General features: G+C 36.2%; 1 protein-coding gene across 1 annotated transcript; it reads left to right on the plus strand.

Moving 5' to 3' along the window:
• The first annotated feature begins 460 nt into the window (after positions 1-460).
• On the plus strand, positions 461-6,633 carry LOC126596091 (serine/threonine receptor-like kinase NFP). The gene is made up of 2 exons (XM_050262566.1): positions 461-1,643; positions 5,676-6,633. Exons 1-2 carry the CDS (start codon positions 501-503, stop codon positions 6,408-6,410), a joined length of 1,878 nt encoding a protein of 625 aa, XP_050118523.1. The 5' UTR covers positions 461-500; the 3' UTR covers positions 6,411-6,633.
• Positions 6,634-13,440: the final 6,807 nt, after the last annotated feature.

The raw sequence follows: 13,440 nt of genomic DNA on the forward strand, positions 1-13,440 counted from the left end.
AAAATTGACGATGAAAAATAGACTAAACTCTACGGAAGCATCTTTGACTACAATGCTTTTCTAATTCTAAGAACGAATAATGCTACACTTATTATCTTGTTGTTCCATTTTATTTATAGCGGAGTTATTTTTATTACAATTTTATATCATATTTTTTTAGCATCTTAGGTGGTATATGAGTTTGAGAAGTTACATAATTTAATTTCAATATTTTTTATTAATTAAAACACTTAAATAATCTTAGATGGCAGAAGAAGACTCTTTGTATACCATAATCATAATTTAATTAACAAATTTTTTATCAATTATTGATTAATATTTTGAAATTAAATGCTAATTAATTTAGATGATGTAGTTGTCCACATTAGAAGCCATAAGGTGGTATATAATTATGGTAAAAAAATATGGTAAGAATAAAATTATTGTTTATAGCGAGACCCGCCAACCTATATATACACACATCAGAAGCCATTCAGAGTAAAAACAAAAAACCAGAAAATATGAGAACCAAAACTCTGAACGTCCCCTCCGCCCTGCTCTGCTTCTTCTTTCTCAGCTGCCACCACCTCCTCCGCCATGCACAAGCTCAAGTTCCCAGCACAGAAGGATACACCTGCGCAGCCACAGCCAACCAAACCGCCTACCCATGCCAGACCTACGCCTTGTACCGAGCCCTCTCCCCCGACTTCCTCGACCTCGCCGCCGTCGGAGACCTCTTCCAAGTCAGCCGCCTCATGATCTCCAACCCCAGCAACATCTCCTCCCCGACTGCCCCCCTTGTCGCCGGCCAACCCCTCTTCGTCCCCCTCTCATGCTCCTGCAACTCCCCCAACTCCTCCATCTCCATTTCCTACGCCAATATCTCCTTCACCATCAAATCCGGCGATACTTTCTACCAGGTCTCCACCCACAACTTCCAAAACCTCACCACCTACCAGTCCGTCGAGGTCGTAAACCCTAATCTGGAAGCCACCAACCTAACCATCGGCGTCACCGCCTATTTTCCGATCTTCTGCAAGTGCCCCAACAGAACCCAGTTCGGAAACGGAACCAATTACCTCATCTCGTACGTTTTCCAGCCGTCTGACAACATCTCGACCGTTGCTTCATTTTTCGGGGTGCAAGCAAAGGCCATAACCGATTTAAACGGCAACAACATCCAGCCTTTTGACACGATTTTCGTGCCGGTGGCTCGCCTTCCAGTACTCTCCCAACCCACTGTTGTTCCTTCTGCTGCACCGTCTGGGAAGACAGAGAGGAAAGGAGTGATCAGAGGGCTGGCAATTGGGCTGGGAATTACCGGACTTGTGCTGATTTTCGTTGTCGGGTTTTTGATTTACAGAGACGGATTGCTGAAGAAGAAGATTGATGGGAAGGGAGATGAGGAGAATAAGGTTCTGTACAGGAGCAAGCAGGGGTCGGAGAGGCGGAAGGAAATGGAGGTTGGTTTGATGGCGGATGTTTCGGATTGCTTGGACAAGTACAAAGTGTTTGGGATTGAAGAGTTGAGAGAGGCCACAGATGGGTTCAGAGAAAGTAGCTTGATTGAAGGGTCCGTGTATAAAGGCTCCATTAATGGAGATTTGTATGCCATCAAGAAGATGAAGTGGAACGCCTACGAGGAGCTCAAGATTTTGCAAAAGGTATTTCACCTTCTTCTTTTCTTCTCTGTTTTTGTTTCTTAATTTTTAGGTACTTGGTAAAGTTTTCGTCTTTTTGCGTAGCACGCACTTTAGCATTTGTTAGGTTCATGAGTTCACATGGAAACAAGGACTTTGCTACAAAAATTATCAAAACAAGGTTCACTTTGATGAGTGTAAAAGGAGAAACTGGGAGTACGAAAATCACTACCCTTAAGTTTTAGTATTTAGATTTATATCTAAAAAGTAATAAAATAAAGGGTTCTTTAGGTATAAGCCCATGCAACACTTATTTCCTTGACAAAAACTCATCTCGTTTTAAACATTCAAATAAAACCCAAATTTGAAATAAATTGCCATGTAAACAAATAAATACCTATTATTTTTAAAATATTTACAATTGTGCCACAACACTTTAATTATGTTGATGAATTTAATTACCACCATAATTATAGCAAATAAGTGCTTTATTATTACAAAAGTATCTACTTTATACTTGTCTTACCATCATCTGTTCCATTTCTTTTTTTTGTTTGACAATCATTGTAGGTAAATTATTTTGCATGTATACATTATTCACATTTTGTTGTTATTATATCTGTGTGAAATAAATTACCTATATTTTTAAGTAGAATAAAGGTAATTAATTAACTTTGAATCAATTGGCTAAAAACATCCTTTGATTTTGTAGGTAAATAATTTTGCATGTATTATTACATATACTAGGCACATTTGTTATTATTATGTGTTGTTTGCAATCAATCAGGGCCGGCCCAGGCCCAGTGCAGGAGGGGCGACCGTCCAGGGCCCAAAAAAATTAGGGCCATCAAAATTATTAGGGCGATATATTTATATATATTTTTATAAGAGTATAAATTTATAAAATTTGATTCAAAGACACAAAAATTTAACTAGAAGTGGTGGTTTGTCATTTGAAAATAATAAGGAGGTATTGGGTTCAAAACATCATGTGTGCTTATTTACTTTCCTTTTTTTTACAAATTTCTTTTTATAAGAGTATAAATTTAGAAAATTTGGTTAAAGGATCAAGAAGTTTAATTAGAAACAATGATTTTTGTTGTTTAAAATTAACAAGAGGTCCTAAGTTCGAAATGCTATGTGCATGTTTATTCTTTTCAATTTTTACAAATTTTTGTTTGGTTGGTAATTTATTTTTAGTTACTATCTAGTAGCTATGTGGGTTGTTATTTTTAAATATTCGTTTTAATTCAAGTCTAATCTTCAACAAAGAATAATACGTAGACCAAATTTGCAAATTATATGACGTGTCATCAAAATGTTTAATTTAGTGCCCATTCATTAATAATACATATCAATTAAAGATTCGAAAACATCATTATTTTTTAGTCCCATATTGACAAGGTTAGTAATAAGAAAAAAAAACACCTCACGATTTATTCAAAAACACATTCAAAGTTCAAATGGAAAACAAAACTCATCATCTATCTACTTGTAAGCCCGAAGTTTTTTTGTTTCCCTCTCTCAATACAAAATAAATTAGTCTTTCTGTGTTTCTAAATTATTGAGTTTGAAGTGTTTTTCTAAGTATAATTTTTTTGATATCTTATGGGTGAAAATAAATAATTTTCTTACATAAAGTTAGGGCACTTTTTTTTACGTCACCCCGGGCCTCAAAAATCTCTAGACCGGCCCTGCAATCAATCAACATTCATTTATTCAGTAGGTAAATTACAAAAGTATCCACTTTATACTTGTCTCACCATCATCTGTTCCATTTCTTATATTTGTTTGACAATCATTGTCGGTAAATTATTTTGCATGTATACATTAGGCACATTTTGTTATTATTATATCTGTGTGAAATAAATTACCTATATTTTTAAGTAGAATATAGGTAATTAATTAACTTTGAATCAATTGGCTAAAAACATCCTTTTATTTTGTAGGTAAATTATTTTGCATGTATTATTACATATACTAGGCACATTTGTTATTATTATGTGTTGTTTGCAATCAATCAACATTCATTTATTTTGTAGGTAAATTATTTTGCATGTATTATTACATATGTTAGGCACGTTTTGATATTATTATATATATGTGTATGCAAATAGCTTAAATAACTTTTGAATCAAACAATATTTATTTATTTATTACATAGGTAAATTATTTTGCATGTATTATTTTACCTGGAACTTATATTGTTATTTTATATATGTAAAATATTGGTAATTTGAATAAAATAACATTTGTATATTTGTGAATAAATGCTAATTTACTTGTTACAATTATTTGAAAGGAAAAAAATGCTCATTTTTTACATAAATGTGAAAACAACCATATAAGGAAACAAAACTCTAATGTCATGTAATTTTTGTTATTAATATGCATTGAAATCATGACACTCAAAATTTTCTTTTCCAAATCTGCATAAACATTTCAAAACATTTAATTGAATGACATAATATCATATAAATGTAGATAACAAGTAATAAACCCAAAATCAATAATATTAGGGGTAATTTAGACATCCAAAAATACCAATTTTGCCAAGTCATACTTAATTATGGATATTGCTTAGTTGGAGCCTAGTCATTGGGTTTTTATTAGAAAATTTTACAAATGGGGGTTTTAGTTAATGAAAATTGAATTCCAAGGGGTATACTCATATTTTCAGTAAAATAAATGAAACCTAAACAAACTTTGTGAAACGTTGTTTCGGATATGAACCGTTGTCAAATTAGGCGGTGTCGGCTCATTTAAATGATTCTTCTCCTTCAGTTTAAGCAAAACTTGTTACTTAAGCAAAAACATGGCGTTTATGAAGGTTGTTCTCTTTTAATTATTAATTAGTGCAGTTTAATGTTCGTAAGCATGTTTTGGCTGGAGGGACACGAACAAGGTCACAAATAGCGATTTTTCTTGAATACCTACAGGCACTCTCAATGCCTTACACATATTTGACCGTTGGATTATCCGACAACTTAAACTGAGTGACCGAAGACTGTCAGATTTTATGCAAATATGTGTGGAAACTTTAGTGTCTGTAAGTATTCAAGAACAAACGCACAGACAGTAGAAGATGCAGACTTGTTTGAGCCAAAGGTTGAAACATTCCAAACGATAAAGGATTCAGACCAGGACAGCTCTTGAGAAGCCTCCTTATAAAACTGATCTGTTGCAATATTCAGTTAATTACTGCTAATATATGATATGATTTGGGTAATCTGGCAATGTGACTTGTCTGCTTACTAAGTTTTTTAAGTTTTTATAATAGGATATCTTGTTTGGCAGGAAGCTTTAGATATTAATTGTGTTTAAAGCATTCTTAGGAAGAAAACAATGCTAGGAAAAATGTCTGCCGTCAGTGGTGTCGCATTTGTGGCCCAATTAAATGGATATTCAAATGTAGAGCCTTTGAATGTAGCCATAGATGATGTAAGCGTGGGTTAAATTAGTTGGCTTGCACTATCTTATTAAATTTGAATTCTCTTCTCATAAATTAGAGAATAATTTAAAATATCGTCACGGTAAATCAAAAGTCAAATGAAGTATAAGGTGAAAGATAACAAAGTGAACCATGTGCAGAAACTTACAATTTGGTTTTTAGTCATTCTATTTAGTTCAGTTGTTTGTTGGAGAGTATTGCAGGGCCCATTCAGTTGTTGGAATCATTTTTCATGTTATTTTAATAGGTTTGGTGAGGTTAAAGACAACATTTACTTACTTTTCTCTTTTCTTTTATATCCGTAATTTAATATAGATTAGAGCAGTTTAGAATATATACCATTCATCAAGTAGTTTAGAATATTTATCGCGTTGTCCGGAAAATGAAAAGAACATTGAAGATTTTACTTCAACTGGGGTGCATATGAGATTGCTTCTCATACTTGAACTGAAAAACTTTGATGACTTCCAATATACTGTTATTAGCAGACATTTTAACTACTTTGCATAGGGTACTTTAATTAGTTAGGAAACATGATTAGTATGTGATTATGTGCACAATTTTCAATTATAATTGACAAAATACTGGCTTTTCGAATTTCGAAGGTAAACCATGGCAATTTGGTGAAGCTGGAGGGTTTCTGCATAGACTCGGAGGATGATTGTTGCTATCTAATTTACGAGTATGTAGAAAATGGTTCTCTTTATTCATTGCTGCATGAAAACAAGAATGAAAAATTGAGTTGGAAGACAAGGCTGCAAGTTGCTATTGACGTTGCAAACGGTCTCCAATACATTCACGAGCACACTAGGCCGAGGGTTGTGCACAAAGACATCAAGAGCAGCAATATTCTCTTAGATTCGAACATGAGAGCCAAAATAGCCAATTTTGGGCTAGCAAAGTCTGGTTGCAATGCCATAACAATGCACATTGTTGGAACTCAAGGCTACATTGCACCAGAGTATCTAGCTGACGGGGTGGTGTCAACGAAAATGGATGTTTTTTCTTTTGGAGTGGTGTTATTAGAGCTCATTTCGGGGAAGGAGGCGATTGATGAAGATGGAAATGTTTTGTGGACAAGTGCTGGTAGGATTTTGGAGGGAAATGAGGAAGAGAAGGCAAGGAAACTCAGGGAGTGGGTGGACAATGAACTTTTCTTGGAGTCATGCTCAATTGAGAGCATACTGAATGTTGTGACTGTTGCCATTGCTTGTTTGCATAAAGATCCTTCAAAAAGGCCAACTATGGTGGATATTGTCTATGCCTTGAGTAAGAGTGATGATTTGTTTTTTGACATCTCCGATAATGGATCATCGGCTCCCCCAGTAAGAGCAAGATGAATGGCGAGGAACTCTTTTGGCTTTCATCACATTTAGGGAAGGCAAGGGTTAGAGTCGAATTCTTGCCGTGTCTAAGTATTTATTATGTACCTGTAAATAAATGTCATGTATCTGGCATTTTCGGGCATGTGTTCGTACTCGTAATATTTTTATCATGGTGAGTAAAATCTGTTAATTACTGCTCAAGTGGTAGGAAAAAAATCATTTGGAGCAAAAACTCAAATTCAAGAGCTATGCAACCAACTGGCTATTAATTTAGCGGTATTCTCTTCCAGACTATTGAACTAGGTGCCAAGTTTGAACCACGTTTTTCTGGCAAACTTTGCATTCAAAAGCTGAAACCCAGTTTCGCAATTCCATTCCAATGAAAAGCTGTAAAGATTTCAACCGTAAACTAGAAAAAATTTAGGACAAGTGGGCAAAAAAGTAGTTGTAAGATGGGGGAGTTGAGCCGGGCAGCACACTAGGTAAAGGCATCATCATCATCTGTACGATCTGAGCAGCCGCTGGCTGTTGAATCCCATTTAAACCGTCTGTTGACTTCTTTGTTGGTTTGCCACCCACTTTTAGAGAGGCGTCCTAATAACTCGAGCAACATGTGACGTGCTTGGTCGGTATGATCCCACGCTCCATAAATGGTGGTTTGTGTACAAAATTTAAACACCTTTACCCAACCTGCATCAGTATCAATCATTTTAATGTTCTACTTAATTACACGTTTATACTACTGAGCTCGGCAACATTTATATTTAGTAGAACTTCTTATATGCATCTGTTCTGTGCTAAGCAAGTGCTTTCCGATGTGGAACTCCGTCCACTTAATTTGTAAATTATGAATCATGGTTGTCCCAGACTCGCATAGCACGAGACAACTTTGTACAATAGCATTTGCAGGTATCTACTTGCCACACGTCTATTGTTTCTTGTTGCTTTTGTTTTTCATGGTCATTTTTGCTTTCGTTAGTTAGTAGCCTCTCTTTCGCATGCACTTAACACTCGTGTGAATAAAATCTTTCTATATAAAACATCTATTTTTCAAAACATGTCGATATAAGAAAATTCACTATAAGAATTAGTTAGAGCCAGTAGCGTAGGGTTTTATTTGTCCAATTTGAGTCTCCATGGATTTTACAATGATCTAGTGATATTCCTTTTTACTTGTAAGTAAAAGGTGTTAAGTTCGATTCTTGTCAAAGACGAATTTGAATTAAATTATTGCTAACCCATTGTGAAGCTAAGGCAATCCCCCTCCCCTTAGTGTAATAATATCGTTTGTGTTGTAGGCATAATTTACTGAACAATTATGGAGGCTAGAAAAATAGAGAGGGTGCGGCATAGAGAGAGAAGACAAAGATGTGTAATTGTGGGTGTGTTCTATTTCACCCAATTATGCCTTTATTTATAGTAGTATGGAAGGTTAATTCCTTACCATTTTAGGATTACAACTCTAATAGGATATTAACTACTAAAGGGAATATTAAAGATATTCCTAGATACACTACGATTTACATAATCACATTCCTAATCTAATAGGACTGCAACACTCCTCCTTGAGTGTGTAAATAATCAAGTGAATGACACATTAGGTATTCAGCGATAAAGTAAGTACAGTTGATGAAGTCGTTGACACAATGAGCGAACGTGAGTCTCAAATCAACGGAAGAATGCATAAAAAGTAAAACTCACAAAACCTTGCTATGGTAAAACCCAAGGTGGGAGAAAAACCCATAGACTAAGGAGAAAAGTGAGAAGTTGCATTAAGTCAAAACTATACGTCTTTTGGACGCAAGTAGAAGAGCTCATAAGGGTATGATCAGCCCAAGATGGGTGCCTCGTTAAAACCTAGTTAGGTAGCAAAAACCCAGTGGGAAAAATGCTCATAATCGTAGGGAAAAATAGTACATTAAGATCAAGTGAGTATACTTCTGTATACTCCCCTTGAGTTTGGTAGAACTTCCAAATGAGAACTACAAGCATTGCATATGAATAATTAGGCATAACAATTCTTCAGACAAGCTTCTGGAATGTTAACTTCAGCAGTGACGTCGTGTAAAGGTCGGCTAGGTTGTCTGGGATTGGCTTGCATGACTTCAATCTCCTGATGCTTTGCTGATGTAGATGTAGACGCAATATGTCTAGGTGTTGACTTCGTTGATGTATCATGGCTTGGTCGGGTGCATACATGCTGCATAATCTTCATGGATCGTCGTTGGGACATAACGATGGATGAAAATAGCAAGTACTTCGAATATGCTCAACAATAACTTCTAACCATGTCTCACTTATGGTGTAGTGAAGTCAGGTGAGTCTTGGAACGATTCGAAGATTTCGCAACTAAGGTCATATCGTGGGCCTCCAAGATATTGCGATATCCATAACGGTAAAGACATAACCATTCGAGATTTTGCCTTGTGCGGGTTTGATAAGTAATCTGTGTCAAAATAACAAGGTAAGCATCATTTCGACGATCATGGGGTTGGATCTGCTCGAGATGTGTTGGGATTTGATTTACCCAAATTCATAGTACCTTCAGGGTACGTTTATAATACCAATCCAATGGTTGCATGTAGGGGCGGTGCTGCATCTTTACCAAGATCAACAACGAAGAAGATGTCATGTCTTAATATAATGAGCTAAGTACAATGAAGCGCAAAGTTGAACTTTAGATATGGAATTTCGGATTCCATAACCTTTTTAAGGGTCTCATTTGCATATAACGTATGTACGATCATAGGTATACTTAAATGTAACACAATCAGGGTGTAGTTCGACTGGTATGCCAAGGTACCGTCAGAACAATGCTTCAGCTTCAGGTCAAGGCATAAACAAGTTTTCACAAGATCATTCATCTCAAATTCCATCTTTAGGTGCGAGGCAGTTTTCTCAAACTCTTTCGGAGTCTTAGTGAGATTCGTCTCAACGACATAAACTGTAACTTTAGCAATTCGGAATAAGACTTCATAGTTTAACACACAAGGGCATAATTCATATCCCTGACCGATCAAATATTCACTTAGATAGGTATACCACATCTGTCAGATTGTAAGTGAACGCCTCAATCAAGTTAAGAGGGTGTTCCGTGGTTTGGAACTATTTGAACCAGTCCATGTAATTCTTCGGAAACTTACATGTAAATCTCTGTATCAATATTCCCATAAAGAAAACACTAACTGCATTTCATAATGCTGCTATCAATCACATGACGTTTGAGAGAAACCTTGCTCCATAAGGCGTGCATCATATTGCACTATTTCATTTATCTCATAACAATTCATTTCCCACTTGTAACACAACAGGGTTACATTGGGCAGTGTAGGAACGACAAGTCCAATACACACTTTGGTAAGGAATTTGACCTGGATTGTAATTTCAATTGTCCAATCAGTTATACGTTGCCACTTAATCAACGAAACATGGATCGTCACTTTTCATTTATGTCGGTAACTTCCATATAAGTGAAAACATCATCGATGGTAATCTCATTTCAATTTTATTTAGCTCATCCAAACTAGTATACTGGACCAAGAACTTCAAGTCTCGGGAGTAATCCAGATTAATCTCATGAGATGGAAATGATTTGAGACAGCGATAAAGTATGGATTCATTTTTGTGCCGTGTCTTCCTCTTATAAGGAAGTGAATCATACGAACCAAGTGATTTGTCGTGCTCCAGGCTAAGACAGATTGATTGGCTATCCGCACATGTACCAGACCGTCCAACAGGGGCGTCCAAACCATTCAATAGGGGCGGCACACCCTCCAGGGATGTTGACTCGATGTCCGTTAAGTACGTCTATCCTTGCAGGCATGTTTGTAGCTGGTATATGATCTCGTCACTTTAGCTAGATCAGAGAAATGTGTCTGGAGCAACATTTTGAAAGTTAGAATTCATCGTACTTGCTTATCATACTTGTGCGCTATGAAGATTGAGATGAGACATAGTGGGGCAACGTCCACACAACTTCGCGCCGTTCTACAGGAACATTGACGTTCTTATCTCCCCCTAACGACGGGAATACTATCTCATTAAAGTGACAACTCGCAAATGAGCAGTAAAAGAGATTGCGTGCAATGGCTCAAAGAGAGCTAGTGTGAAGGAGAATCATAATAGATAAAGATTCACATCCTTCTTTGAGGACCTATGTTGGTACGTTGCGACAACTCAACTTGGCACATGGAATGCACACCCAAATGCGTAAATACGAAAATCGTCAGGTTCGTACCCAGTAACCAAATGTAACGTCACATAGGTTGGGTGGCAATGGGCCTCAAGGTGGACCAACATAGCTGCGTACAAGATTGCATAGCCCTAGGCAAAAAAACAAAAAACTTGGTATGTTCACCAAAATTCGGGTGATTATTGAAATTGCGCTTTTTGATTGCTAGACGAGGCTATTTGGGGTGAATCATGGGAATTCTTTGTTCAATTATAAACCCAAAATACAATCAATACTTTATCAAAAAACCATCGATATAAACTCTCCGGCATTATCCAATCTCCTGGACTTTGTGGGATAATTAGGGTGGTGAACCTTTAATCGGCCTGGAGGTTTAGCAACAATGTGTGTGAACAAACATGTGACCAGTTTATTGATTCATCAACCAAAACTATAAGAATTTATATGGTCCACATTTTGGTTGGATTAGTCCACATATATTCCATTGAATCCACTTATGAAAAATGGTGATTTCGTATCTTTGCGAGGGATGATTTAGAAGATCAATTTCCCTAATGAGCAGGTTTGGCAAAGTATGCTTGTAGGCACAAGATCCTTACTTCTGGTAAGGAGATGTGTCGTAGCATCATTGTTCGACCTAAGTGTCCCAAAAGGTCATGCCAAAGCAAGTAAACCGCTTAATCACCCGGTTCCAGGCCGGCTATATGTGGTGTGTTCCCAGTTGGGAGATAACCCATTGGCCCCAAATCAAAGCTTCATGCTCATTTTTGGAGGTGGTGCAAAAATATTTCACTTTATTTGTGCTAAGATAAAACAGAAAATTGACTATTCATGAATCATGCTTCCAACATATTATTGGCCTTTAGGATGAAGATTATTTAAAAAAAAATCAGAAAAATTTGTCCAAAGAGCCTTTTACTTTATAAATTTATATAAGTAGATAAGAGTTTGAACTAGTATATCAATTTGTGCAAATTCTTGGATTGTTATTGACAAAGAAATCTTTCAAAAAGGGCAACCATGGTGACATCGTCTATGCCTTGTGTGAGAGTGATGACGATTTGTTTTTCAACATCTACGACAATGGATCATCGGCCCTCTCAGTAAGAGCAAGATGAATCACGATGAATTAAGGTTGTTTTTTTTCTTTTACGCTTTTATCTAGATCGGTCAGGAAAGATAAAATTAGAGTCGAACTAGCTATTCTTTTGCAATGTTTGTAGATGTGCCAAGTTTAAATCTCCTTCTACAACAATACATGCACTAAAGAAATTATTAGGGTAAATTATAATTTTATGTAAAGTCAATATATCTATATGTATTACGAAATCATATGAAATGGATGTTATTATTTTATTTTGGATTTAAGAAATACGATGAATTATCCCTAAACATTTCAATCTTATAAATTAGTTATTATTTTAGTTTAATTTCGTACAACCGTTATCACTCCGTTAAATTAACTGTTAAGAGATGATGTGGCAAACGTGGAAACCACACATTTTGATTTAAAGTCCAATTTGTGCCACAGGAGAGAGAGACAGAGCTGAAGAAGGAGATTGAACAAAGTTTCACACTTTGAGAGGTCTGGGATCGGACCAGTGAATTGGTTTTTATGAAGCCAAACCTGGGACAACTGGGTCATGTTTGCTAGTACTGACGTGCATGCCTGAGTGCTTTATTTCAAGCTTCTCAACCACACAACATTGAATGACATATTTCACGCCAGTACAATTGGATTTAGCATCCCCACCTGCCCCACCTTCCCCACCTTCATTGCTTCTTGTGTTGTCTTTGTTCTCCATCGTCACTTTGTCTTCACTAAAGTGATCACTCGTCTCTTGCTACGCGTCACACGTTGAATTAATTTTTAAATAGTTGTATAGAAACTCCAAAGGGTTGATCTAGTGAAAAGTGAGCAAAGAATTGGAGCTTTCAATCCGAATTTGAACTTCCACATATGCATTCCTTGGGCCCATTGGCTCTGCTTTGATGTGTCGTTTGATTCGGGTGCTAAAAGTATGCCCACCGTCTCTTGCGGTATTCGGGCTACATGGAAAGAGAAATTAGTATGTCACCAACTCTTTGACAACACGAAAAATCATATTTCAACTCTTTGACAACATGACGAACCAAAAGCTCTGCCTCTTCTCTATCAATCCAAGGGATGGAAGGGACTTTGGGATGAAAAAAAAAAATTGCGGGTTTTTTTTTTGTTGAACAAATAATATATATATATATATATATATATATATATTGTATACCTTTGCTTTGCATTGAAAAAGAAAAAACCAATAAAAAAAATGATATGATTCAACCTCAAACCCATTGAATGTGGTGGATAACAGCATTGCTTAAGAATTGATGTGTATTCGAATCATAGGAGCTAGTAATCGACGATATGCTCATATTGGTGACATTATTATGAGATACCTTCAACATTATAAAAAGAATAGTAGTATAAATGTAGGACATGTCAATCCCCTCCATAAAATTTTCATGTTTCATCGGTAAAAATTGTTCTTATAAAGTCGATTTATATTATAAAAAGTTATACTTGGATCCTTTTCCATCCAAGTAGGCATTCTAACTTTCTTGCCAACCATGTGGTTGGAGTTGAGTTGAATTACTTCCACTACTGTTAAATTAGTTTTAGGATCCTTCATGGTATCATAGCCTATTTTCGTTTTGTTTGTATCATACCTTATCAGTTCTAAAATTATTGAGTACCAATTAATTTTATACCTTCAGAGCCCCATTGAAGGATTTGTGTTGAGGCACTAGCCACACTACTGCTGAAACACAAGAGTTTCTCTCAAACCAGAAGACCAATCACAAAACGACATATGTTAA

This window comes from Malus sylvestris, chromosome 13 (genome assembly GCF_916048215.2).
Source record: "Malus sylvestris chromosome 13, drMalSylv7.2, whole genome shotgun sequence".
NCBI classification, from domain to species: domain Eukaryota; kingdom Viridiplantae; phylum Streptophyta; class Magnoliopsida; order Rosales; family Rosaceae; genus Malus; species Malus sylvestris.

Bases quoted from the DNA above. Each gene is read 5' to 3' on its own strand.
- LOC126596091 (XM_050262566.1), top strand. From the start codon at position 501: ATGAGAACCAAAACTCTGAACGTCCCCTCCGCCCTGCTCTGCTTCTTC. The intron at 1,644-5,675 runs GTATTTCACCTT...CGAATTTCGAAG, and splicing joins AGCTCAAGATTTTGCAAAAG to GTAAACCATGGCAATTTGGT.